The sequence below is a fragment of the Monodelphis domestica genome, chromosome 1 (genome assembly GCF_027887165.1).
Source record: "Monodelphis domestica isolate mMonDom1 chromosome 1, mMonDom1.pri, whole genome shotgun sequence".
In the NCBI taxonomy this organism is placed as follows: domain Eukaryota; kingdom Metazoa; phylum Chordata; class Mammalia; order Didelphimorphia; family Didelphidae; genus Monodelphis; species Monodelphis domestica.
This window is the reverse complement of record NC_077227.1, coordinates 583017165-583044916: the sequence shown is the minus strand read 5'-3', so window position 1 is coordinate 583044916 and position 27752 is coordinate 583017165. Positions and strand designations below refer to the sequence as shown.

At 43.0% G+C, this 27752-nt stretch overlaps 1 protein-coding gene across 14 annotated transcripts in view; it reads right to left on the bottom strand.

Moving 5' to 3' along the window:
- Positions 1-6506: 6506 nt before the first annotated feature.
- Positions 6507-27752, bottom strand: part of TACC1 (transforming acidic coiled-coil containing protein 1) — a 197143-nt gene continuing 175897 nt past the window's right edge. For all 14 annotated transcript variants that reach the window (XM_056813554.1, XM_056813556.1, XM_056813555.1 and 11 more), the window contains 7 exons: positions 22629-22757; positions 17722-17798; positions 17417-17460; positions 16431-16591; positions 15485-15591; positions 13132-13252; positions 6507-11581 (listed from right to left, as the gene is read on the bottom strand). In XM_056813554.1, the coding sequence (XP_056669532.1) occupies positions 11510-11581; positions 13132-13252; positions 15485-15591; positions 16431-16591; positions 17417-17460; positions 17722-17798; positions 22629-22757 (711 nt within the window). In that variant the 3' untranslated portion in view covers positions 6507-11509. The remainder of the gene's footprint in view (positions 11582-13131; positions 13253-15484; positions 15592-16430; positions 16592-17416; positions 17461-17721; positions 17799-22628; positions 22758-27752) is intronic.

The window sequence follows — 27752 nt, the reverse complement described above, 5'->3', positions numbered from 1 at the left end:
GGGAAAGAGGGAATAAAGGAGAGGGAGAGACAGAGAGGCACACACGCACAGAGGGAGAAAGAGACAGAGACAGAGACAGAGAGAGACACACACAGAGAGGGGGAGAGAGAGAGGGAAAGAGTCACACACACAGAGGGAGAGAGAGACAGAAAGGGGGGAAAGAGGGAATGGAGAGGGAGAGACAGACACATACACAGGGACAGAGAGAGACACACAAAGAGAGACAGAGAGGAGGAAAGAAGGAATAAAGGAGAGGGAGAGAGACAGAAACACACAGACAGAGACAGAGAGACACACACAGAGACAGACAGAGAGAGGGGGAGAGGGGGAGAGAGAGAGAGAGAGAGAGAGAGAGAGAGAGAGAGAGAGAGAGAGAGAGAGAGAGAGACAGACAGAGAGACAGAGAGACAGAGAGACAGAGAGAGGGAGAGAGAGTATTTCTATTTGGAATTGTGGTTAATCATTGTTTTGATCAGAATTACTGTCTTATTTCTAGGTTAATTATCTTCATGATATTGCTGTTACTATATAAATTGTTCTCTAGGTTCAGCTTCCTCTTGCATCAGTACAGACAAGTCCTCCGGGGCTTTTCCTCTCCCTCTTCACCATTTCTTACAGCACCGTCATATTCCATCACAGTCATATACCATAACTTGTTTAGTCACTCCCCAATTAATAGGCACCCTTTCGATTTCCAATTCTTCACCACCACACAAAAGAGCTGCTGTAATTACTTTTGTCCATATGGCTCCTGTTCCTCTTTTATTTCATCTCTTTGGGGTAGAGAACTAGGAGAGTTACTGCTGAGTCAAAGGGTCACATGCACAACTTAGCAGCTTCTTGAGCGTAGTTCCAAATTGCCTTCCCAATGGTCGGACTAGCTCCCAGCTCCACCCAGGGCTGTGTACTGTTTTTCTCCAGCCCCTCCAGCATTTATCATTTTCCTATTTTGCCATTTTAGTCAATCTGAGGAGTATGATATGAAACGTTAAAGCAATTTTTTTAACCCTCACCTTCCATCTTAGGATCACTACTGCGTATTGGTTCCAAGGCAGAAGAGTGGTAAGGGCTAGGCAATGGGGGTCACGTGACTTGCCCAGGGTCACCCCACTAGGAAGTGTCTGAGGCTATATTTGAACCCTGGACCTCTTTAACTCCAGTCTGTTGCTATATCCATTGAGTCATCTAATTGCCTTATTAGCAAGGTTTGCCATGTCATTTTCCCTCTCCAGCTGACATTTACCTTTTTATCTTCGCTGTGTTGATTTTGTTTGTGCAATGTTTTAATTTCAGCTAGTTTAAATGATCTATTTTATCTTCTGCGATTTCCTCCACCCTTTGTTTGGTTAAGAATTCTTGTGGAATGACACATGTAAAACCCAGTGGAATAGCTCATTGGCTATGGGGAGGGGGGGAAGGGGAGGGAAAGAACATGAATCATGTAACCATGGAAAAATATTCTAAATGAATTAATAACAATTTTCAATTAAAATAAAGAAAATTAAGAATTCTTGTGGAGTTGATATTCTGAAGCCAAGAGTATTAGACTTTCGTTTCATTCCCAACTAGCTGGGGCACCCTATTAGAAAGTATAAAATAATTTGATTTTCCACTGTTTTCCCAAGAATTTCAGTAGGGAAAAGGTCCCAGCCTCGCCTTTGATATTCACATCAACCTCTTGGCAGATCTGGACAGGTAAATTTAAGGGAGATCAGCCTAGCCTGGCACTTTAAATATAGAAATCCACGGAATTTCAGGTAGAATCCCAGAGGGCTTTCCATGTGTTCTTGTTTAGTCATTTTCCAGACTCTTGACCTCTTTGGGGGTTTTCTGAGCAAAGATACTGGAGTAGTTTGTTATTTCCTTCTCCAGCTCATTTAACAGATGAGGAAGCTGAGGCAAACTGGCGACTTGCCCAGTCACACAGCTAGTAAAGGGTCTGGTCAGATATTGCTTGATTAAGCCCCTGTGCCAGGGACTGCACAACATTCCAGGAGGAGAAAGACAGGTACAAGACAGTCCATGGGGCAGCGCTGGGTATATAGAGCACAATGCCTGGGGTCAGGAGGACCTGGGTTCAAATATAGCCTCAGATTCATCTTCGCTGTGTGACCTTGAGCAAGTCCCTTAACCCCATTTTCCCAGCTCTTGCCCTTCTTTCTTGGAGTTGTTAGTAAGATGGAAAGTAAGAGTTAAAAAGAAAAAGACCCAGTCCCTGCTCTCCAGGAGCTCACAGTCGAATGGGGGAGATGACATGCAGACAGTGAAGTGCGCGCACCATCTAGACGGGATAATTTGGGATGGGGGGAGGGCTGGGAAAGGTTTCCTGGGGGGGGGGGGGGGTCGAGGACTTGAAAGAAGCCAGGCGCTGGGAATGAGACAGGAAGGCGTGGAGGAAGACCTGGGCTCACAGGTTGCTCCCCTAGAAGGGGCTTCCGAGGTCTAGTCCACCTCTTTCATTGTACAGATGAGGACATTGAGGCTAGAGGGATGGCTTGGTCCAAGATAGCACAGGCACCCAGGAGCAGGGCTAGAATTTAAATCAAAAAGCACCCCGACTCCCTCTCAGTCATCTGGGCCATTCTCAAAACTTTCAAGTGTCAGTCTGGTGGTAGAGAACAGTTTTATCACAGATAAAATAGCAGGTCTTAAAAAGAAAAAAAAAACAGAAAAGAAGAAGAAAACCAAAACAGTATGACCCTAAATCCTAAGTGGGGAGCTCCCACCCTGGTTTTCTGCTGCTCCTCCTTGGATCTGCTTCTGGGACCAAGCAGATCCAAGCGCACCTCCCCATCTTCTCGAGGTTCATCTAGAGATGGTCTTCAGAGTGGCACCAATGCCAGGGCTCAGAGCCGGCCTCACACCTCTGGTGAGCCTGGGCCGGTCCCTTAGCCCTCACCCTTCTGTTTTAAGAGTTCTGACCGAGGCAGAAAGTAAGGGCTTAAAAAACCGTCTCCAGACCTTTGGCTCTCCTGCTAGTCTCAGATGAGGCTTCTCAGCTGTGCCAGAAAGCCCTGTGTGCGCCTTAGAGAACTGTCCACACGTGAGCTAGCAGAGTGCCTGGGGCCTTCCCACATCTTCATTGCAGCCGCTATTATTTCCTCTTATGTGTGTATAAATATATACATAGTGCTGGTTTGCATGTATTTGTTTACAGTGTCTTCCCTACTAGATCAGGGCCTTGAGGGCCCAACGCTTAGCCTGGTGCCTGGCCCAGTCAGTGCCTCATAAATGTTCACTGACTAAATGACTGATTTTAGAGCATCACATTGATCTGTTTTTCTCAGCCCTTTCTGGACATTGGATCTGCCAGCGGTTTCTCAGTGGGGACCCAGGGAAGCTTCCCTCTAGCTGGGGCAGTGAGGTGGCCCAGTGGAGAGCCCTGTGGGATCCTGGCAAGCTATTTAGTCCTGTTTGCCTCAGTTTCTTCCTCTATAAAATGAGCTGAAAAAGGAAATGGAAAATTACTCAAAAGACAAATGGAGTCAGGAGTTCAAAAATGGAAACAACTCACTCACGCTGGGCTAGTTGCTGCCCCTGGCTGCAAGGGAACCCTTTCATGATAGCTATATGCCAAAACAAATTTCAACTCCAATGTCCAATTTGAATTTCAAATTTCAAACTGCTATTGTAATATTTGTAAAAAAAAAATTGTAAAAATTGTAAAACAGTGAAATAATCCAAAGTCTTGCCTCCTAAAGGACTAGTATGTTGGAAAGTTGAAATGTCTTGACCGTTTCACTCTCTATAGGCCAAGGACTTCATTAGACTGAGGCTACAAATACAGACAAAATGCTTGCCCTCAATGAGCTTAGGATATGAGAGTAAAACCAGACAAAACAAAATAAATAAAAATAAACGGATTCCTCCAGAAGCCTGTTTTCCTGACCACTCCCAAGCCTCCCCAGCTTGTCTCTGGACTTTGGGTTGTTATATAAAACACTTTGTGTAACTGCTTCTCCAGGCTCTGCTTTCTACAAGGTTAGCTGGTTACCCTGTCCCTCTGGGGCGCTCTTGCACCCTGGTGCAGCATGAGGGACCCTAGATTGCAATCTCCTTCCCTCCATCAACACCCATATTGTTGCTTCGTTAGTCATTCATTCAGGTTAACAGATCCTAACGGGGGAAGACAACCCATAAAGCTAGGATGAAGCCTAGAAAAGCATCGGAGCCAGATCTGAACCAACGGCAGGAATTTTCTGAGATTTCAGGTTTGGGGAGGCTGCAGGGGTGCAGAGGTTTCAGGTGAAGGCTGTGGGGGAAGAGGCGGCTTCTATGGATTCCATTTTACCTCTTGAATCAAATAGAAAAAGTTTGGCCTTTATTCACAATCAGCCCTTTACCATCCGGCTCCAATCTTTCTAGGCCGAATACCTTTTTTTCTTCTACAGTTCAGACAAACTAGCCTTCTCCCAATACTCACGCCATGTCCAGTGTCCGTGGATGTACACTGGCTCACATTCTGCCCTCCCCTCCACCACTCAGAATCCATGGCTTCCTTGGGGACTCCGATCAAACACAGAGCCATAGCTCTGTGTAAAGCTCCCTGATAAGCCCTAACAGATGCCCTCCCTACCCCCAAATCACCCACGTTGTATAGTGAGCAGTGCCAGGCCTGGGGGCAGAAAATTATTTTCCCTAGTTCATATCTAGCTGGGTGACCCACAGCAAGTCATTGAACCCTGTTTGCCTCAGTTTCTTCATCTGTAAAATGAAAGACTTGGCAAAGGACTCCAGAAGTCCTTTGCATGAAGAGCAGGATACAAGGGAAAAGTGACTGAACAAATATTGATCAAGGATATGCTCTCTTTCCACCCCATCCAAGCTCCTAAAGAGGCTGGTTTACTTGGCATGGCTGGTCCCTAGCACAGTCCTGGCATTTTAAATACATGCCTGTTAGTGAGTCACTTAAACTCCACCTGCATCCCCACCTCAAAATCCCTTCTGCCCACACTGCAACTGCCTCACAGTCTGGCTCTCTCATTGCTGGTAACTCCCCTCCACTATCCTCTCAGGGCTCTGCCTGGGGCCATGTAATGGTAGAAATTTAAGGCTTTTGGGAGAGGTTATAATATTGTAATAGTTAACAATGTGGCTACAGGATTTATGTAATATTGAACAATGGCTGCCAAGGAATTTACTTATGAAATTCCTAAAATGAAACACTCAAGTCAGAATGGAGTTTATGGAGGTTTAATCACACTGGGAGTAGGGAAAAGGATAGGGGGAGAAGGAGAGAAGAGAAAAGGGAAAGGGGCTACTCAACCTCTGACCAAGGCAGAGGGAGTTTTAGGCCCAAAGGGCCCAGGTGGAAAGAATCAGTCCTTAACTCACGTGACCGCTCTGAAGGAAAGCTGTCTGTGGGCCTCCTCTCTGTCCAAGCTCCTAACACCAACTGGCGTCTAGCTCTCTCCACAGGAAGTGAGCGAATTCCAGAGGCTGTTCCCTACCTCACTTCCTGTGTCTCACAAATCCAATGGTTGGCTCTAGCTTGGCTTAGGACAGCCCAGGTGGGCAGTTAGTTATTTTTGATTTGTCATTGACTAGCACATGCCCGGGTAGTGTGGGTGTGCACAATTTTTGGGTGTTAGACCAAGATGGAGACTTTTAAAATTCACAGCCATCACACCTTCATTAAAACTCTTTCCTCCACTTTGCCCTGTATGGCCCTTATTTGAATGCCTCCTCCTTCCAGCTTGGCCTCCCATGAAGAGGGTGGGCGTAGCCGAAAGAGAACAGTCTTTTCCTGATAATCAAAGAGGTCCTTTTGGACAAAGTTTGAGTGATTTCCTAAGTACTAGCGAGGGTTAGGGAAAGGCCTTTTGCAAAAGTAGTTTGAGGATGGGCTCTTGGAGGAATAACAGAACTGAAAGGAACCTTGGGAGATTCCCTTGGGGACCAATAGCCATCATGGAGGAGGCTGCCCTTGGAAGAAATAAAGCTGTCCCTGGACCTTGATGAAGCCCTGCCCATCCAAGAGGCAGCTTCCTGGTCACCTGAAGGCATTAACAAGTCTTGGACTTCTTGAAACTTCTGAAAACTAGGCGTGTCATCACGCCCTGCCTCTGAAGACTCCACTGGGGGTCCAGGAAGAAGCAGCAGGACTTCTCTGTGTTAGGGCAAAGCAAACCCTGTCCCAGCCTTCCACCTTAGCTAGAGCGCCGGCATTAGGCCCGCCTGTAAAGGGAGCACATTCCTGGGCCGAATGCCCACAGGCCTGCTAAATCCGAGGCTAGTTAAGCTGTGTGACTCTGAACAGGTTAAGTCGTCTCCTTAAAGGTCTGAATTCCAGTCCTTTTCTTTAAAGAAAGGAATGAGGGTACCCAAATTACTGACCTTTCTGGGTATTTGGGAGGAGTGGCTGGCAAGCAGAGCTTTCTTGAAATGTGACTTTTTGACAGGGACTAGAATATAAAGCTATTTTGAAAAAAAATTAAAAAAACTAGGCCTCCTATTCATCGCCATGTTCTGAGATAAAACAACTTGTAAGCAAAGAAACAACCCTCAACAGTGATAAACAGTTTTTATTCAGGCAATGAAACATGAAAAAAATATATTAGTACTCATTATAATAATTTCATTTGTGTGAGTATAACTCTTACAAATATTTACCTGACATATAAAAAGGGAAATTATTGTACATATAAAATTTATGTAGATGATCATTACATATACAATGCAATCCTGGTAGGAGTCAAGCAGCTTTCACTCCTCCCTCTGGGAGGGCAATCAATCACTCACTGTATAGCAGTCACAGGGGCACAGCGGAAGCGAGTGTGCAATTAGGGTGGTCACTTATTGGCACATGTTACTCTATATGGAAGTCTATTGGCAACGTACGCGTGCTGACAGCAACACTGAGGAACATACTGGCACCTTTGAGAATCAAAAGGGACATCTGGGTTCTACCACAAGAAGAGAAGACTCCGGTTAGACTTAGTTAACTTGGGTTGGCTTGGAGTTCCAACCCTTCAGTCTGCAGGCCCATTCGAATGATCGAGTAAATACAGAAGATGCTGCCATGAGCCAGAGCTCAGGGAGGGAGGGCAGGAACTAGCTCAGCTCTGGATCTCTCCCAGAACTTTTGTCAAACCGATCTAATGATTTAACCGGCAGAGAACATCTTTAGGACGGATTCTAGAGGCCACTTCAGGCAGAGGATAATCTAATCTTTATTAGCTCTAAAATAAAGATCAAATTAAGGGATAAAGATGGCTCTGCTGCATGCCGGCCTCCCATAAGCCCCTCAAGGGAGGGTCCCTAGTTAATAAGCCAGCCTGTAGAATCTCGCTAGTTCAACTCTCAACGGCAGACTGATAAGGCAAAACAGAAAACAAGGCGTGTGAGATGGAGAGGCCGTGGCCAGCGCAGAGAAGCTCGCCCGTGAAGGATGCGGACTCTCCAGCAGTGTTTCTCGGAGCGGGCCCTGCACAGGTGAAGCCGGCCCAGGGAGGGGTTTCACCAGAAACAAAAGCGGGCACCTCTGATAAGCCTGACTATCCATTCAGCAAGGGCAGAGACTCAGAAGACTGGTCGGCATGCGCCACATGACTAAAAATTTACTTGCATTCAAAGGAAATAGCAAATTATGCTATCACTCTTAAGGGAATAATTAAGCTTAACAGCCTATTGTGCATCTTTCTAACCCTATTAATGGACCCATAGCAAAGGCCTTCTCCACTCCTCCTTGTAATTACCTGAGGTGGATAATGTTCGATCTATAAAACACATAACATTTTAACGCTGTCACTTGGAGAAAGCCAACTAAAACTTTCTTAATACTGTGAAGGTAAAAGGTTCTTCAAAAAAGTTTACAATTTCATTTGAAACAGAAAAAGAAAGGGAGTAACCCAAGAAGTTGAGGTGAGAAACTTAAAATGTATGGCACAAATCCTGGGCAAGACCTTGGGCTCGTGAGGAGAGCCATCTCGAGAAACAAGAAGTCATTACAACCTGCAACTATTTTAAGGACTTTGTGTGTCATGTAAACAAGCAGTGAAAATGGAGAGGAAATGGCTTTAGAAAATGGCACTCACCAATAAGATGTATTAAGGTTTCCCCCTCTACCCCCCAAGTCACAATGACTCTAAAGGCCAACCATTCTTATTAAGAGGCAAAAAAAAAAAAGATTTGGGCTTAGATTCTGCTAAGGGTTTTAAAAATATTTTACTTGTATGGTGTCCCAAAAGTCTTTACTACAGTTTTTAAGTTTTAATACATATCAAATCTTCAATGTTATTTAATAGCTACCAATATTTACCTCTTATTTCACAGTTATTAAAGCTTAAAACTGTGAACTAAGACTTTTGGGACACTAATTAAAAGGCAAATGTGAAAGGATGACCTGACAGGAAATAACTCGGTCCAACACACCTTGGTGCATCATTCTGAATCTGAATCTAAATAAAATGGGAAATATATGGTTTCTAAATGTCGATATAGGGGATGAATGACAAAGGATAGACTAAATGGGGAAGGAGATTAGGTTGGACTAAGGGAGATTTGAACCTGAGCCATCACCCAAAAATAAAATTGGATTCTGTAACACTCTGGAATGCTTCCAAAACCCGCATCATTTTTCACTGTCATGTGTTTCTGAACTTCCTAATTTGGGCCAGGGTTGAAGAGAGGTAGAAATGCATCTCTCAATATTTCCAGACCAATTGTGCAGAACAAGGAGTTTGGGGATAGGTCAGTCATGCAGCCAGATTTCAAGGCATTTCTCCAAATACAGCAAAACTCTGGAGGAGTTTGCCATCACTGACAACTACTGCCCAACCTCAACCCCATTATAAAAAAAAAAAAAGAAGAAGCTAATATTTCCTACCATGAGGCATCAGATGCTCCAACAAAAACAATTTTTAGATAAAAATAGCTACACTTTGGCAAAGTCAAACACATATTTCTTGAGAACCAAAGAACAAAGTCCCAGTCCTACCTCCCAAGCATTATCCAAAATCTACTGCAAAAGTGTCTTAGAGGTGGCACAGCAGAGGGCCCCAGAATTTTCTTTTCAACTGGACATTCAAATACTTACAAGAATATAGTTCCCTTAGCCCTCATCGATGCCCAAGGTGAGAGCTAGGCCCTGCTATTGCCCTCAGGGGTGCAATGCTTATTGTTTTATGCTCCCAAACGCTACATCCTGCACTGTGCCCATGGTTGGTTCATGACTGGCCAGATGCCTAAGGTACTTAAAGTATTGTCCAGCTAAGTGTAACTTTCAGCGCTGTTGGGGCATTGGTGAGTAAGTATTAGTCAACAGTTGAAAGGTTAGTCTTTTTTTAAAATGGGGCCCTTTCACATTTCCTGCACCGTACCTCTATTTGCTAGTCTATACAACAGCAACCAGAGCTGCTTGCTTAACTTGTGTGCCAAAAGGGGATTGTCATCATCAATTTAACACATAGCACTAGTGCTCTTTGGCTACTGAGATCGTGAATGCACAATCCAGTGAAACTGCTACGTGCGCTTCATGCGTAGGACAGACAGAACAAACAAACAGGCATGGACATTTCCTATCTACACTTCCTATCTATGTTGGCTGGCAGCAAAAAGATTCTGTAAACGTTCCCTTTTCCTAAATGCCTAGATTATTTCTGCAAAGGGTTTTAGAAGTATAGCTCAAAGAAGAAACCAATGCATTATTCTACTGCCTGGAAACTCTTCCATTCAGTATCTGTGATGTGGGGCAAAATCCCTTTAAGCTGTGATAACGGTTTTCCAAAGTCTAAATGATTGTCCTAAATGGAGCAAACCAAAATTATTTTTTCTTTTGCTTTTTTTTTCTTTAAATTTCTCCTTGCTGCTGCTTGACAGGAAGAGGCTTTCAAAAGACAACCTAAGCACCAACTATGGGAGTTATATTTTAATAGGACTTGCAGCTTTCAAAGAAACACTAAGCCAAGACTGAAGAGTGTGGAACTGGTGTAAAGGGTCAGTGATAAAGAGGTATGCAAATTTTGGATTTATGGAGGGTCTCCACTGTTCACTGCAGAAGTTAGATCATGCAACAGGATTAAAAGTACAGTATGACAACACCATATACCCAAAATACTGCACATATCACAATGAAGTCCTTGCAGGTGATAGGTTCAAGCAAAAACAAGATTTCAAAGGGCTGCGTGGAACTGGCTTAGCTTTTTAGGAGGGAGTTCACTGGTATTAGACTAAACACTCCCACCCAGGAGCCAAGGAGAAAAACACATGCTGATTTAAAGGCAACAAAAAGATTCTGTCAATACAAATTCCCCCTCCCTTTAGTTTTTAAAGTAGCATAGAAATTAGGATTTCCCCCCTCCAAACAGTAATACAAAGGGTGCAGATTCTCAGAGTACATCATTTTGTACTGAATTCTTGAAAAGTATGTTGAATCACTTCTAAAATATTTTAAAAATATGAATGTGTTTTCTCCTAATTTCGCCTTCTAAGCCCTCTCTCCCAAGGTGGTGGTTGTAGTGGTGAAAACCTAGTTACTTTCTAATTGGATTAGTATTATTTAAATATTTGCTATGGGGATGTTATTTGCATAATTCAAATGAAAAGGCAATTGATTTCTTCAAATTAAATGGAAAAATTAATCTTGTTTTCATATCCAGAAATGGGTCACCAGTTTGCACCATGCTAAAGGTTAAGAGTCTCTACCCAAATAATCTGGCATTGTAACCAGTATAGTTACTTTGGAAGGAGCAAATGCCTGTCCTCACACCTGGTAAAGAAGTGAAATAAGATAGCAATAAAGGAGAAACAAAAACCACCAAGCAAGGGCTTCTTTCCTTAAAAGAACATCTCGTTCCTGCTGACTTCCTGAATTCTTCAGCGTGAACTTTGACAAAGAAAGGAACTTACTTCAAAAGAAAACAGAAGCAGCCAAAGCTGTTCAGAAGCCCATCCCTCCTGCAGGAGCCTCCCAGGACATCTCCTAGGCCTACCACCTGGTTCTGCGGTTTCCCAGAAGAGGGAGCAGCAGCCTCAAGTCCTTTAGAGCAATCAGGGGTACTCAGCAGTAACCCAGCCCAAACTGAACCTCTCTGGACTTGAACAGCAGGTTAGAGGCTCCCTTCAAATAAAAACTACTTTCAAAAGAACAAAGTTAAGCCATCTTAAAAAGAGAAAAGGATTAATCAGAAGGCAAACTGAAATTATGATCTGATTTGAGGCTGTACAACACAGACCACAACAACCCACAAAGTGGGGGTGGGGGGTGGGGAAGGTAAACCTACCAGTCAGCCTCCTGGTTTGTTGAACCTGACTACCAACGAATGAAAAAGGACTCAAGAACCATAAAATACCAGTCCCTGTAAGGGCCTGAGACCTCTAGGGGTTTTCCTGTTTTTTTTGTTTGTTTGTTTGTTTTTTCCCTTCTTTTTTCTCAGGGCTGTTGAGTCTGCAGCAAAGCAGAACAGGGAGCAGTAAGCATGTGCCCTTCTCTGCTAAGGGGAGATTATTCCAGGATAAGGCAAAAATACTTGGGAGTCACAAAGAAGCAGCCAAGGGAGGAGACGCTGGACTAACAACCAGTCTTTCCCAGCTTCGCAATAAGCTCATCGCAGATCTTTGTCAGTTCTTCAATTTCTTGGTTCTGGGGAGGAAAGAAAGATGGGAATCAGAGTATGAGAAATTTCTGCATTCAATTGGCAGTGCCACGAGGGTGCGTTGCCTCTTTTTGTATCCCCAGCAGGTACTGACCTCAGTTGGAAATCCTGGCACTCCAGCTGAGCGCTCCTGCTCTCCCACCCCAAGGGCTAAGCACTACTAGGCCACTAACTGAATGAGTGTCACCCACCAGGGCCCCACAGGAGGTGAGGGGGAATGGGAGACCGGAAGGAGTCCATTTCAGGAAATTATAAGCCATGCTGGCAAAGTGAGGTGATATCACAAGGGATGCTGTTTAGGATACTAGTTTGCCATTTCCCTTTCCAGCTCATTTTACAGAGGAGGAAACTAAGGCTAGGAAGGATAAGTGATCTGGTCTAGGGTCATACAATTAGTAAATGTCTGAGGTCAGATTTGAACGCAGGTCTTCCTGACTCCAGGCCTGGCACTCCATGCACTCTGCCACCTACATGCCCCAATAGAGACACGGGTAGCATGTGGTTGAAAGGTCCTAATGATGTTGTTGCAGGAAAATAAGTCTTGGAATCCTTCGGCGGCCTATGTGATAAAATGCCTCGTACTCAGTGCCTCGCTGTGCCTTGGTTCAGACTGCTCCCTAAAGCCCTTGTGGTTCTGCTTCAGTGCCTGTCTCAGCCCTCTAATGCACTTGCCATGGGAAATGAGGTGTAAAGTCCAAAGAGCAGGCCCAGCAAGGATTCTCTCCAGGTTTGCTTCGTGGTACTGCACACCCAGAGTTCCCTCATTTTTCTGAGCTAATTCAGAGGCGGCTGCTCTGATGCTTGGTGACGCTAGACAGCATGGACAGCAAGCGGATGATTAGCTGAGCACTAAACTTTCATTTTGGGGGGTGGGGGGTGGAGAGCCTCTTTGGCTCCCCCCCCAAAAACCCCAAACAACTTACTCTTCTTCCACAGATGTCCTCCCGGAATGCTTTGTTCTGGCGTGGAGGTGACCCCAGGTTCCCATCCAAGACTATGGGATAGTGCAGGGGAGCACAAGCTTCCAAGAAGAGGGTGATGATGGATTGTCTGACAACCAAGGAGAAGCTCGAATAGGCTTATCATGAGGGTCCCCAAGGGCTTCTTTCAGGAGAAGCTCCTGAAAACTTGTTTGCCATGGTTTGGAAGGGGGCTGTGATCTAATCAGTCAAGGCCACACCTTCTAGAAGAAGTCCCAGATTCCTGAAGATGTGGCATAATTGTAACCAGGTGGCTAAGGCAAAAGGGATCTTAGCATGATGTTAACTTCCTTCTAGCACAGACATTCTTAATTTTATTAAAGTTTTTTTTTCCACTAACTGTATTTCAATATATTGATTGGCTTCCCTGATAATACTCTATTTCTTATGCAATACTCTCCTGAGAATGCATCCTCAGGCTTCACCACAAATGAAGCTAAGAACTCCCAGTCCTTGCAGACCTCGAATATGCTAAAGAGTTTATACAGAGACCTGTATAAACCACTGCAGAGGACAATTCCTGCATGTCCCCAATAATCCAAATGAAAAGCCTTTACCTTCTGCTGAAGGGCTCTTTCTAGAGACTCCACTTTCATTTGCTCTTTTCTGAGGCCAGCGTGGAGAGCTGTACTTTCAGCTTTGGCTTTTGTCCGAACCTGAGCAATCTCTTTGTTGGCTCTATGGGTATGGAAATGGAATGAAAAGGGATTAAGCAGCGGGACAGTGAAAAGTGCCATCACATCAGCAGTCAGCACTCACGGGACACAGACCCTTCCTGAAGAGCTGACATCCTACTACGTGCCTGATGACGAGACAGGAAACACCCCAGAGCGTTGGAAATATACCATCTCCCTTGGTGAATTCCTCCCCGTCCCATAAAACTCAACTCAAATGCCAGCTCCTCTGGAATGTCTTAGATGTCTGATTTTGTTTAAAAGTAGGAAAATTAGAAAAACAGACCAAATAACTTGAACAGGGCAAAATCTCTTTTCTTGATATGAAACAGGAAGGCATTTGGATTTACCTACATCTAATGTTATTGTTTCTGTATAAAAATACAACTCAAAAGATTGATTAAAAAATCTTTCTACTTCAAGGCCTCAACTAGCGATTTATAGCGTGTATTCACTTATCATATATTAATGTTTATTGTGCTTACTATCTAGAGCCGGGTAACAGCAATAAAGCTGATGTCACTCTACCCTACCTTATCTCCTCTGTTTAGCTTTGAAAGCTTCTACCCCAACACACTGCGAGGGGACATTCCCCCCCTCCCCCCTGGACTCCTGTAGGCTCCGATGGGCTGTCTCTGGACACTCAGGACACTCACTTCATACTGGGTCACTGCATTGGACGCTCCTTCCTTCGCCTCTGCCTCGGAGTCCCTTTCTTTCTTGAAGAATCACTAAAGCACCAGTTTCTTTCCAAATCCCCCCCAAAACTATCTTGTACTTATATATGGATTTATTGTCATCCTCATTGGAATGGACGGTCCTGCAAGGCGGGTTTGCTTGTGCCTCTGTATTTGTATCACCAGTGCACAATGCAATGCCTGGCACATAACAGGTGCTTAATAATAAATGCCTGTTGATGGATTAAAGTTTATAGAGAGAGCTTTATGTATATTACTTCATTTGAGCCTTACAATAATACAGTGAAGTAATACAAATTCAGTGACTTGCCTCCAGTCACAAAGCTGGTGTTTGGAATTGGTGGTCTTCCTGACCCCAACATTATTCTTCTACCCGCTGACACAACACCTTAGCAGTTCTCTTTTCCTATCCCCATTGCTTGTTTATTCACTAATAGTCACTAACAGAACCATGAGGGCATCTAGCATCTGGGATGGTGCACACTATGGAAACTTGCCATAAATATTTGCTCAATGGAACCTCTTCCACCTAAGGGTATCCTTATAATGGGCAGAAAGACCAAGAGATCCACAAAGTACGGTGTATAGAGCATGTGCTAATGTCATATAGAGTTCTACCAAGTGGTCATCTGGGGTCTGCTCAAATACCTCCAGTGGCAGGAACCTCACTTTCTCATAATGAAGCCGCAGAGTGAATTCCATAGGCAGAGAAATAAAGAAAAATGTTCCAGGAAAATTATGAATAAGTGGGTATGTGTAGTAAAAACTGAGAAGACCAGGTACTTTTTTTTTAAAAAAAAAAACCCTTACATTCCATCTTAGAATCAGTAGTGTATATTGGATCCAAAACAGAAGAACAGTAAGGGGTAAGGGCTAGCTAGGCAATGGGTTAAATGACTTGTCCAGGGTCAGATAGCTAGGAAATGTCTGAGGTTGTATTTGAACTTAGGACCTGGCTCTCAGTCCATTGAGCCACCTCTCTGCCCCTGGCTAGGTACTCTTGATATAACTATGCAAGGGGTTCAGCTTTGACCTGGGGAGTCTGATTTCGTACAACATAAGCTGGAAGGAGAGGAAAACATAGGGAACCCTTCCACTTAAAGCCCAGGAATAAAAGCCACAGCCAATCCAAAATCAATCAGACAGGAAGAAAATGTCCCTGAAATTATAATATGACCAAAGGAAAAAATGACTTATTAAAAAAAAAACTCAATGTACAGCTTCTGCCAAGTACTGCTTCTTTTGCATAAAGCAATAGGGATAGGGAACAAGGGAGAAAGACAATTTAGTTATACCCAATGTCATGCTCTTCAGAATTCACATCTTACTTCTGTGGCTAGAATTAAAGGCATTTTATGAAAAGGAGTTTAACAGTGAGGGAAATTATTCCCAGGTTTAGAGTTATGCTAATCATGGATAAGAATTTCTCAGCTTAAAACAACTCAGTTGCAAAACATTCTTGTTGTTGTCCACCTTTCCCATAACATTCTAGACATTGTTAATTGTCTAGACAATTCTAGACAATTATAAATTCTTACTTATCTAGTTTTTCTTCTGCATGCAGTTTCAGGGCCTGGTATCGCTGCTCTTCTTGTTTGACTCGTGTTAAGTAGTCTTGAGCACATTTTTTCAAAGCCTCTTCATTCTGTTCCAAGGCAGTAATTTGAAATCAAAAGAATATGTTATTGCTTCTCCTAGACAACATACACCATAAAAGAGATTCAGGTGCCTGGCACAAAATAAACATTTAATAAATGCTTTTTTTCATTCAGTAGGTAAAACTTCTGAATTAAATAAAATTGAAAACAAAAACACATTTGATTGGCCTCAAGATAACTTATTATACAAATATCCTCCACTCAACTACTCTTTCAACATCTATGTGAGGTATGACAGTGTCCCTGGGACCTTGAAGGCCAAGGCTATGCCAGCAGATTGCCATTTAGGGCAAACTGGCAAAAACGCCTCTTACAAATACGTAGTCTGTGAAAAGCACATAGTCAGTGATGTGAAACAAATTTCCTCACTGGTCATATCCAAAAACCCCTAAATATCTTAATCATCCCCGAGTCCATCACTTCTCAGGCAGGAGGTCGGCAGTAAGTGGCATTGTGTCCTCTGAAACTGTGCATTTTATCAGGATTCTCAATGCTCAGGAAAGGAGAGTTGCTGCACCATCTACCGGTCTCTAGGCTAGATTAAGCGCTTGCTATCACTACTGATGTTGGTAGAACATATCCCAAAGAGCACTAGGAATCTTAAGTTTCTAGGCTGTATTCAAAGCTGTGAAGTTGGCTACAATAGTGTGGCCTGCTAACAATGATAGAAAGAATCAACAAAAGGAAAAATAAAAGAAGACAAAAGGCAAAGCCCCAAGTGGTACCCTTTTAAGAGGCTGACCAACTCAAAAGAGAAGAGAAAACCAAGGAATAAGCAGATAATCTTCCAGGCAGACAGGTAAGCAGAGAGAAAAAGGATCAGCACCTTCTTAAACCCTTCAAGGACTCCCTTGAGGTTCTCATATCTCCGGAATAGATCAGAGAGGGATCTCTCCACAGAGTTCAAGTCTGCCAAGGCCTGCTCCTTCTCCATGGTCAGCTGCTGGAGGCTCTTCTGAGAGGTCATATTTGTCCTCTGCTCATCCTCTGTAAACAAAAGGCAACAAAGTAAGGATGCTGGTGTGATCTCTTGCTTCAAATTAGCCTATAAATCTGATGAATATGAAAGGAGCTCCCATCATACAACTTTTCATAGACACTGACCCCTAAGTTAAAGTAGAAATCCCCGCTACAACTACAAACATGTAGTCTGTTACAGTCACTATCATGACTTATTTTCGCCCCTTTCAAATGTTCTTATATTTGTTCTCTAAGGACAAGTCTTAAACTAAACCAGAGGTTCTCAAACCTTTTGGTCCTCAGGACCTCTTTATACTCTCAAAAACTACTCAGAATTGTCACTCCCCTGAAAAGAGTTTTTATTTGTTTGTGTGAGTTATGTTATGATTATTTATTATATTAAAAGTTAAATGTCTGAGAATTGTGATGAAAAATGCGTCAACTTTAGGCTCCCTAAAAAGGTCTGATACCTGTAAAGGGTCCCTTGACCATACACTTTGAGGATTGTTGCCTTAAAACAAGACTAATCTCTATTTCACATGATAGCCTGGAAAATATCCAAAAAACCATCAGGATGGAAACCACTAAATTTTCTTTTCAAAAGTGTCTGATTTGCTTTATCTGAGTTATGACCTCTTATAAAAACAAGAGCTGAAAAGAGTTATAAAAATACAGTGATTATAATTTTGGAGGACATCAATAAGCAAGGAAAGAAGCTTCTGAAAATGCATGACAGGTAGAAGTTATGGAAATGTTGTGGCGTTGGGTAGTTTCTACCCTACTTAGTATTCTGATCTGAAATCTACCCCCAGTAGGCTAACAGATCATACTTGGGAGCAACTTCCCCCTTACCAATCATTTGGGCAATGGTCTTTTCATATTCAGCCACAATTTTCCTAAACAAAAAGAAAACAAGTTTTTCAAATGAATTTTGCGTTTCCAAATATACACTATGTATATTGTTTCTTGCATACAATACTTAATTTGTCATTTCCACCAGCTGTCCCCTTTCCCTGGAATGCTCTCCCCCCTCTTCATCTCTGCCTTCTAAGCTAAATCTTATGTAATATGTTAACTTCGGAATTACAAATCCATAAATATGTCCAGAAGGGATATTACAAAAAGGTCTTCCCTAAGAAATCTGCTGAAATGCTAACCTCATTTCCAAGACTTCTTGTCGGGTCTCTTCATATTTTTTCTTCCATTCATTTGCTTCAATTTCTTTAGTGATTATCTAGATCATAAAAAATGGAAACAAAGACTGGGTTTAGCTCTTCTAAAATATTTTACTGAAATGAATTTGGGTTTTTCAGATTAAAAAGTGAAAATATAAATAAGCATAGATAAATCAAACCTATGCTGAATCACTGTATTAAGATAGGAAGGCTCACATTGATAGTTCTGCCTGAAAACTAGTTTTACAGTTATTAATAGAACATGTGTCCATCTATAGAAGCACCTACTTCAAACCGAGTTAATTATTCTTCTGTTGGCCAGGAAGATAGGGTCACTAACTAGAAGCTCCCTCATGAGGAAGTCCCAGGAAGATGTCCCAGAACAGAGCTTACAGTGGAAATAGCGCTGGTCTTCAAGTTGGGGACGAGACCAGGGTCAAGCAAGAACAATGTCACCAAATGAGGTCAAGGCATCACAGGATACTCTACCACTGAGGGAATAGAGGTCCAGAGTCATCATCAAGCAAATCACAACTGAACAAAAACCTAAGTGTGTCTGAAATAGACGCTGAACTATAAGTGACCAGATAGAAGCTGTTTTCTGAGTCAGTCAGTCCTGTCCTTTTTGCAGGAAGGTGTTAATGCAGCATTGAGTTACGGCTGCACCATCTGTCCTCCTAGATGCCAAAGGCCCAGGACTTTGAAGGATTCAGAAGATAGGAAGTCTCAATCAACAACAGGGTGCAGAACGATCCTAACCTCTGGCTTGTGACTACAAATCAGGAGTGTCTGCCATTGCCAAGAATGCAGGACAGCATGAAGGACTATGAGTCCTTTCTGCCTTTTCTTGAGTACTGAGAAGATGGAGACAGAGATAGGAGAGGAAATGAAACCTGGGAGCAAGATGGGTCTGAGGAAACAAACCAAAAATAATAGGGTGTTAAAAAAGGGGAATGGAGAACAGGAAAGCCAAATGATTGGATAATATCCTAGAAGGTAAAGATTCTTGAAAGATAGCCAGCTCTGTAATATGCAATCTAAGCAACTTTCCTTAGGTTTGATAGTAACTGGTAATCTATTTCTATACTGGCTTGGTAGTCTTCAGCATGGCTTGTAACTAAGCTTCAGTAGTTTCAAGTTTCCTCAAGTAATCACTAAGACCATGGTCTAAGGGACGGAGGCCAAGAACTGAAGACAGATTCTGGAATTAACAAAGAAGGGAATGTTCTCGATGGGTGAATTAATAGAATTTATTTAACAAAACAAAGGACTAGGGCACAGTATGGTTCGATCATTTATGGTTTGAAATATAGCAGTAGAACTAAAATCCTAGGTCACAATACCTACTTTCTACTTACCCATCAGAATGGGGGTGGCAGGTATTGGACAAGTGAAATTTAATTTGAAAGTGGAAGAGCATGGCCCAATCACAGTGGGAGCTCTCAGTCTGCACTGATGTCCATGAAGTCTGAATATCTCTTGCAGGAATAATAAAGTCATTTGGGACATAAATGGAAGACAAAGTTATCAACACTATGATGGCATCCTGGCCTTATAAGGGTGGGAAGCGGGTGATCAATTACATTGAGAGGGATGATTATGGGCTCAGGTTAAAGGTAAAAACGGACCAGAGGATCCTATGAGGTTCCTCAGTAGTTCATGTTTGGCCTATATAGCAGTTATACACAACCAAAAGTTGCAGCAGACTCATTGCTACCAAAAGAAGTGGGTAACCAGCTGTAGAGTCCTGAACACCCCAATATGCCTGGCTAGGCACCTGGAGGAGCGGGTGAGAGAGATACACACACACACACAAGTGAACAGAAGCTCATCTGAAAAGGCATCTTTTCTGCAAGGGGAAGAAGAGTTGGCTTGTGAGGCAGCAAAATGAACCTGTCTATACACATCTTGCTCTATTTTAATGGATAATCTCAATGAGACCAAGGAGAGCTAGGGCCATCACCCTATCTATTAGGTCCTATTTTCACTCTGCCAAACAGATCCTTGTGTTGACTTATCTTAGAAGCAGTACCATCTGGGCACAATGCTTGGGACCTAGCAAACATTAGCCCCATCAATCCTCATTACATAAACCCCCAAAGCCCTGGAGGACAAAGTTCTGGAATGTGGACATTATAGAGTCCTAAAGGCATGCCCAACTTTAGTCTGAAAGGTCTTTATTTCTTAAAAAAAAAAAATCTTTTGTTTTTCATCATCTCCATTTCCTAATATGATTTCTCCATGTCTTCTCTCAGACAATTATCCCTTATAATAAAGAAAGAGAAGAAAAAGAGGTCAGCAAAACCAGCCAGTCCATTGTAAAAGCCTAACATCATATACATTATCATATAAGCCACAGGCTCCATTTCTGCAAAGATGGTGAGAAGATACTTTCATTCATCTATCTAGAAGATGAAAATTAGATTGTATATTCTTTGAAAAGCCAGTCCTGGCCACTCCACCTAGGCAATGGAGTGGACAATGTCACAGATAGTGATCCTTGGTTATGATGTTGCTCTTCTCAAAGGTTATTATTTGGCTTCATTAAGTTGTGTTTTGGTTTTTTTTTTAATTCCATTTTTTAAAACTCAGCTTCGAGGTGGCAAAAAATTGGAAAATGAGGGGATGCCCTTCTATTGGGGAATGGCTGAACACACATTGTGGCATCTGATAGTGATGGAATACTATTGTGCTCAAAGAAATAATGAACTGGAGGAATTCCATGTGAAATGGAATGACCTCCAGGAATTGATGCAGAGTGAAAGGAGCAGAACCAGGAGAATATTGTACACAGAGACTGATACACTGTGGTACGATCGAATGTAATGGACTTCTCTACCAGCAGCAATGCAATGACCCAGGACAATTCTGAGGGACTCATGAGAAAGAACACTATCCACATCCAGAGGAAGAACTGTGGGAATAGAAACACAGAAGAAAAACATGATTGATCACGTGGTTCTGTGGGGATACAATTGGGAATGTAGACTCTAAATGATCACTCTATTGCAAATATTAATAATATGGAAATAGGTCTTGAACAGTGATACATGTAAAACCCAGTAGGAGTGTTCGTCAGCTCTGGGAGTGGGGAGGGAATAAACACAATTCATGTAACTATGGAAAAATATTCTAAATTAATCAATTAAATAAATAAATGTAAATTAAAAAAACAAAATCCTTACCTCTGATGACTAAGTACTGATTCTAAGGCAGAAAAGCAGTAAGGGCTAAGCAGTGGGAGTTAAGTGACTTTCCCAAGAACTAGATTTGAACCCAGGACCTATCTCAGTTCACTGTTTTGAAACTGGAACTGACCTACTTAGGCCAATAAGGCCACATCAGTGGCTGTCAAAATCCTTCATAACTGAAGGAGGAGCAGTGATGTAGCTCACAACTGTGTGACCATCTAGACAAGATGGTCACCTACTAGTAGAATGTAAATTCCTTGAGGGCAGGAATTGGTTTTCTTTTTTGTTCTCCCATATTCATAAAAACTTGTTGAACTGAATTGAATTGAGATGGTCAGGAAGGGAGTACATGGTGGCAGCAGTGAGAAATAATTTCCAGGCTGTGACATGATCTAGAACAGCTATGAATAGCAATAATACTCTTAAGCTGGGGAACTACAGCTCATAGAAGTAGAAAAAGTCCAGGTGGAGTATCCCAAATTGAAGCAAAGATTCTGGTCTGTTGGAAGTGCAGTACATGTTGAAAACTTTGCATTTCACAGACCTGTTAGCTCCAACCATTTGTGGAGTTGGGGGCCCAAGGAAATGTGCCCTTCTGCAGTCACTCTCACCTCTGCTAGATGGATGGGTGATGTCAGGAAAATAAACAAAAAATCCCCAGGGTATAGGCACACCAGAAGAGATGCTATGGAACCATTTCTACTTCATCCTCCTCCAAAAAAGAAAATTTAAGAACCATGCAGAAACTTTACAAAGCAGAAAATGAAAATGTAAAGTATAGCTGCCTGTATTTTCATGAGGAATTTTGGTTACTATAGACCTGAAAAAGTAGGGACCTAATACTTGATCATCTGAAATCTACAATTAAAGGAGTCTGGAGTTTCTATATGTGGTTCTGTGTATATGTACAAGTATACATGAATCTGTGTAGATAGGTGTGTGCAAAGAGTAAGCACTGCTTAATGTCCAAAGTGATGAATAATTCATTCATTTGACTCTACCTATTTGTCACTTCTTATGAGGCTAATCATTTAAGTAAAATGTTTTCCTTTTTTTTTTTTAAACCCTTACCTTCCACCTCAGGATCAATATTGTGTATTGGTTCTGAGGCAAAACAGTGGTGAGGGCTAAGCAATGGGGTTAAGTGACTTGCCTGGGGTCACACAGCTAGGAAGTATCTGAGACCAGATTTGAACCCAGGACCTCCTGTCTCTGGGTCTGGCTCTCTACTGAGCCATCCAGCTGCCCCCATGTTTTACCTTTGATTTTTACCTTTGATTAAGATCACTGGATCATTTATCTGGAGAGACCTAGGAGACTATCCTATACAATCTTTTTCATGTTAAAATTGAGAGGATCACGTAAGTAGACACTTGAACCCAGATCCTCTTGACCACAGGATCACTATTATTTTTTCTTAAGGTTATAGATGGCCACAGATAAATGAAAACATGTTTCTAATTCAAAAAAAATGTTAAAATAACCAAGGCAGAATGCTGTAGTACTACAGAAGAGGGCTGAGGCAAAGGACATAAAGAGATGGCAAAGTGAGGGATTTAAATCCAGGCCCTCTGATAGGAATCTTAGCACTCCTTCCATGATCACACACGGAGTCCATTCTACAAGTCACAGAACTTCAGCATGCGGATGATCAGCTCCCGTTCTTATGAAGACTGTGGTCAAACCCCAGCCCGTTACCTCTTCTCGAATTAGAGTCAGGACGGCAGTCTTATCGGATTCGCTGAGGCAGATGCTATCCAGGGGACTTTCATCTCCACAGGCCACAGACACAGGGACTTTCTCTGTCGAGCAAAGGTCAAACACACCCTGTGGAACCAAAAACATCATCATTAACACCCCCAGCCTCTGGTTTTCAAACTTAAATTTGTCTTAAAAAGCTTCTCCCTAGCGAGGTTTCCCCCTGATCGTGACTCCATCTAGATGAGCCAGCCAATGAGAACCGACGGCACAGCCAGACTGAGGAGTGTCTCCATCAGACACCAAGAGCACCAGTTCAGATGGTCTCCGCCTGTGTGGGCCCAAAGGGCTGCATAAGGTGTTTTCCTCCTTGTGAAGTTGCTCTCAAAGTCAATGAGGGACCAGCTCCCAATCACAGCCATAATATCAATGAAATACATTTATCAAAGGCTTTTTACTCATCTCACTGGAGCCTCATATGACTCTGTAAGAATGTACTGTGTGTACTATTTATCCCCATTTCAGAGGAAACTCAGACACAAAATGAATCCAACAAGGCCATGTGGCAAACAACTAACATGTACACACACACACACGCGCACACACACACACACACACACACACACACACACTCTTCTACATGCACACTACTAAGCTTCGCAATAGCCTGAGAAGTCATATTCAGGACATTCTTTGCATTTTACTAATGAGGAAACGGAGGCTTACAAAGGTGCATGTGACTTGTCCAAGATTACATAGCTAGTAGGGAAGAGGCAGTTTCTGAAACCATATTTTGCCTAATTCTAAGTCCAATACTCCAACTGTAATAGAGAGCCATAATTGTACACTTAAAAAAAAAAAAGATTGGGTCTCTCTAACCCAGCCACCCATGGGCTCAGCACCGAGGCTCGGAGCCCCTGCTGATACCAATCTGGGCTCCCCATGCCCCCCTCCTAGGTAGCCTGCTCCCACAGGCTTAGCATATGGTCCACTCCAAGCTCTCAAGCCCCTTTGTAGCTCCCTGGGGGGAGGGTCACTCGGTCAGTCCAGGCTCATTCTGCTGACAACGTTTGTGCCTTGCTCACAAGGACAGCAGAGATGACCTCGGCTCTAGCTCTTTCTTTCTGTATTGGTAACACAGAGATCATCTGAACAGCTCTGATCTCAAGAAGACAAACAACTGAATTCTCTTTTCTTCCACAGGGTTAAACGCTAAGAGGGAACGCTGTAGCAGTCAAGAGGAAAACTGAAACCTGCCACATCCAGCTCAGGCCTGTTCATTTTGTTCTCTAATTTCCTATCTATATCTGAAGTGTTTTCTGGTGCTGAATTATATTAAAAACTGCCAGGCAGAAGGCTGGGCTTTACGAAAGGGGGGTAAATTTTCTCTGGGAATAGCTTTGTTTGCTGGACTCAAGCCTAAGCTTTGTTCTCTCCCACATTCCAGGGACATGGAAATGAATTTCCCTCATGAAATTAATCTCCCCCAAAATGGTCTGTTCTCACTCACTAGCTTAAATTATCCAATTATGGGGACAGCTGGGGGCTCAAAGAATAGAAAGTCAGTCCTGGATATTGTAAAAATGGAGACTTGAATCCAGGACTCCATTCCCCAGAAGTCCTTGCTCACTTCCCAAAATGCCTTGTAACCTCACCTGGGCGGAGAATGAGATGGGGTATTTAACCTCATTGTAAAGGCTACATGCCCTCCCTTTTCTACTTCCACTTCTGAGCAGACACATCTCTCATGATGTGAGTGAAATTGAATTGGGCCTCTTGGCCCACCTAGCACATGCCTTTCTTACTTGTATTTTCTTAAATTCTCAATCTTCAATAAACCTCTAAAAATATAATACTCCTTGCAGAGAGAAACTAATTTCTACCTGCCTCAGTTTACCCCAAGATTTTAACTGCTACAATATGGGAGGACCTGGGTTCAAATTTGACCTCAGACATTTTTAAACTATGTGACCCTGAGCAAGTCACTTAATCCCAATTGCCTAGCCCTTATAGCTCTTCTGTATTAGAACTGATATTTGGTATCAATTCCAAGACATAAGGTCTTTTTATAAAAAAAAAAAAATTTTAAGTGCCTACGATGAGCCAAGCACTAGAGACAACAACAAAAGAAAAAAGAAAGTTCCTGCCCACAAGAAGCTTGCATTTTACTATACATTTTCTTACTCTTTTCTTTATATTTCTTTCCCCTTTAGGATCACAACATACATCACATTTGTTTTCAAAGCTTTCCACATTAGATGACTCAGTCTTTGCCACAACCCAGTGAAGTGGATAGGGCAAGTTCTCCTCTTCCCTTTTGACATTTTAGCAAACTGAAGTTAAGGGAGCATACAGATTTACCCAAGGTTGCTTGGTTGGCAGGTAGTATGAGAATTAAAATTAATATTCAATAACTCAAGTTATTACAAGATTTATTAAAATAAAGTTAAAAGGGAGCTAACTCCAGCTTCTGACTTGATAAAGAAGAACGAGAAGGAGGAGTTACAGAAACTTATAAGCAATCATGTAAAGACACATATAAACAAAGGGATAAGGATGCTGGGAAATACAAAAGGAATTCTGGGGAATTGTGAATCTTAAAATTTCTCAGACTCTACCTTGGAACATTTGGTTAAGGCTATTCCCCATTTTAAACAATGAAGGTACTTGGCCAGGAATGTATTGGGAACTCTAACATGATGGAACAATGAGAAAAAGTCCCCAACTCATAATTATAGTGAAGCAAAACCCCTAAGCTAGAACCTTAAGCTAGGTCTATTTTTAGATCTAATACAAAAGGGTGCTAAGTACCTATGAAGGTCAAATTGATCACTAAAAGGTCAAGCAACTTACAAAGGGCAAACTTAGCAAAGAGGTGTGAAGTTTTAGTCTACTCAGATGTGAACTAAGAATGGTCAGTCCTAGGGAAAACGTCTACTGTGATTGGTAGATGTGAAGATGTGATCCCAAAGAGAAATACCTACTTCTGAAATCTGTACTGAGCACGCTGAAACTTTCAAGGAAACCGCCCTGACAGTGCCAGGCTCTACAGTACATGCGCGAACGGCCCTTCCTACAACACACTGATTAATAATAAGCCGACCTGGAGTGAACACAACCACTGGGACGGACTAGATTCAGGACTAGCTGGGCAGTGGAGCAAGAAAGAAGCTGAGTGATAGATCCAAAGAAGCACAAAAGGAGGTTTATACTTCACACTAAAGTCACATTAACCTGGGACACAAGGGGATAAAAGAAACTACAAGGAAAACACAGGAATAATTCACTGGCAAGGTCGGTAGACCCAAGGAAAGCCAAAAGGAAGGGCTCTGAGATGCTGAACGAGCTCTAAAGTCAGGGGAATTTAGAGTACGATGCACACAGCCAGAGAGAGCGAGTGTCAAGGCAGATGGCTCATTACAGGAAATGGCTTGGGGAAACTTTGTGGCAGAATGATCGTGTAGTCAGGAGCCCTAGATTTCAATTTGGTCCTTTCCTCTTACTTGTTGTCGTGGTCTCAGACAAGTAAGACACCCGGGGTGTCAGTTTCCCCATCTATAGAAAGGAAGTAACAATGCTTACACTATTGATGTGGCAGGGTTAGTGGAAGGAAAGTGTCTTTCTTGTGAGATACCAGGTGGTTCAGTAGATGGAGCTCTGGGCCTGACGTCTGGAAGAGCCAAGTTCAAATCCAGACTCAAGACATTTACAAGCTATGTAATCCTGGGCACCAGTTTCAATTTATCTATAAAATGGGTATAATAATGGCATCTACTTCATAGGGTTGTGGGAGGAATAGGATGCAACAGCATAAAATACTCTGCCAACACTAAAGCATCCTACAAACATTAGCTTTTATTATTATGATGATGATGATTCCACAAGGGGATACCACACTTCCTGATGAAGTAAATACAAGATATATAAGGAACAGTGGTCCTGAGAGGTGAGAGCACAGGTTGGGGCATTAAACAAGGCCTGCAGAAGGTGACTCTTGGGCTGGACTCTGAAGGGAGCTGGGGGGGGGGGGGGGGGGGGGAGTTCCAAGTTGCAAAACTAAGGAAGGAGAGATATTATTCTAGGCATGAGGGCTGATCTGGGCCAAAGGCACAGAGGTGGGAGCTAGCAGAGGTAGCACGTATTTGGAGAGATCAAAGCCCTGATTGACCAAGGCTGTGGCAGGTCCGGCCACAGTCAGCGTTCATGCTAGACACAGACACTGTGTCTGGTCCCTAAGATCAGGGCAGATCAAGGCAATGGCTACCAGCCGGGCTGAGTGGCTGTGGGCCAAGAGAAAGAGCGCTGGCCTTGGGAGTCCGAAGATCACCCTGGACACTGAGTAGCACTCAGGCCCTTTGAGAGCTGCGGTTTCCTCATTAAGTCAATGGGAATATATGGGAGTCATTTTTAAAAACGCTGCTTTCCAACCAACTTTGTGGCCATATGGCTATCGTAGAAAGTAAGAAATGTTGTCCTTTCCTTTCACTGGGCCTGTCCTCCCCCTCCCGGGTTCCATGTGCCAGAAGAAGGTTTTGCTCATTCACCGAGGCTGGTGTTTAACCTCCCCACCAGCCTGAAGTGATCTCCCGTCATGGAGGACAACAACAAAGTGTCTCTGCGGGTTGTAGGAAGGAAGCTGAAAGAATGAAAGATGGCTGGGAAGGAGCATGAAAACTAGCCAACAAACATGAGAACGGGAGAGGCTGGGAAGGGCCCGGCGGGGATGGGACACCGTTTAGTTAGAGATGGAGGGCCCATGTCTAGGATGTGACAGACAGCATTGATGACTCGATGACCTCAAAAAGGGGCACAAGATGGCGGCACTCGACCCTTTCTGAAGGGTCACACGAATGCGATCATGATCATGGAAGCTATCAGTAGGCTCGGTTCCTCCCCTCAGTGCCCTGCCATCCAGCTGCCCATCATGCTGGGGTTGATCCTCTGTCAATACACTGGTTTTGTTCAAGCTGTTAGAATGCTTGACAGACTTCACGGATTTGGCTAGTTCCTTCTTTGGATTTGCCTACATGCTAAGGGTGCCTGTTCTTTGATACCATTTTTGCCCATTATCAAGAAAAAGTAATCTTTGTTCTAGATCACCAGGGCTTGGGCAAGTGACTTAAA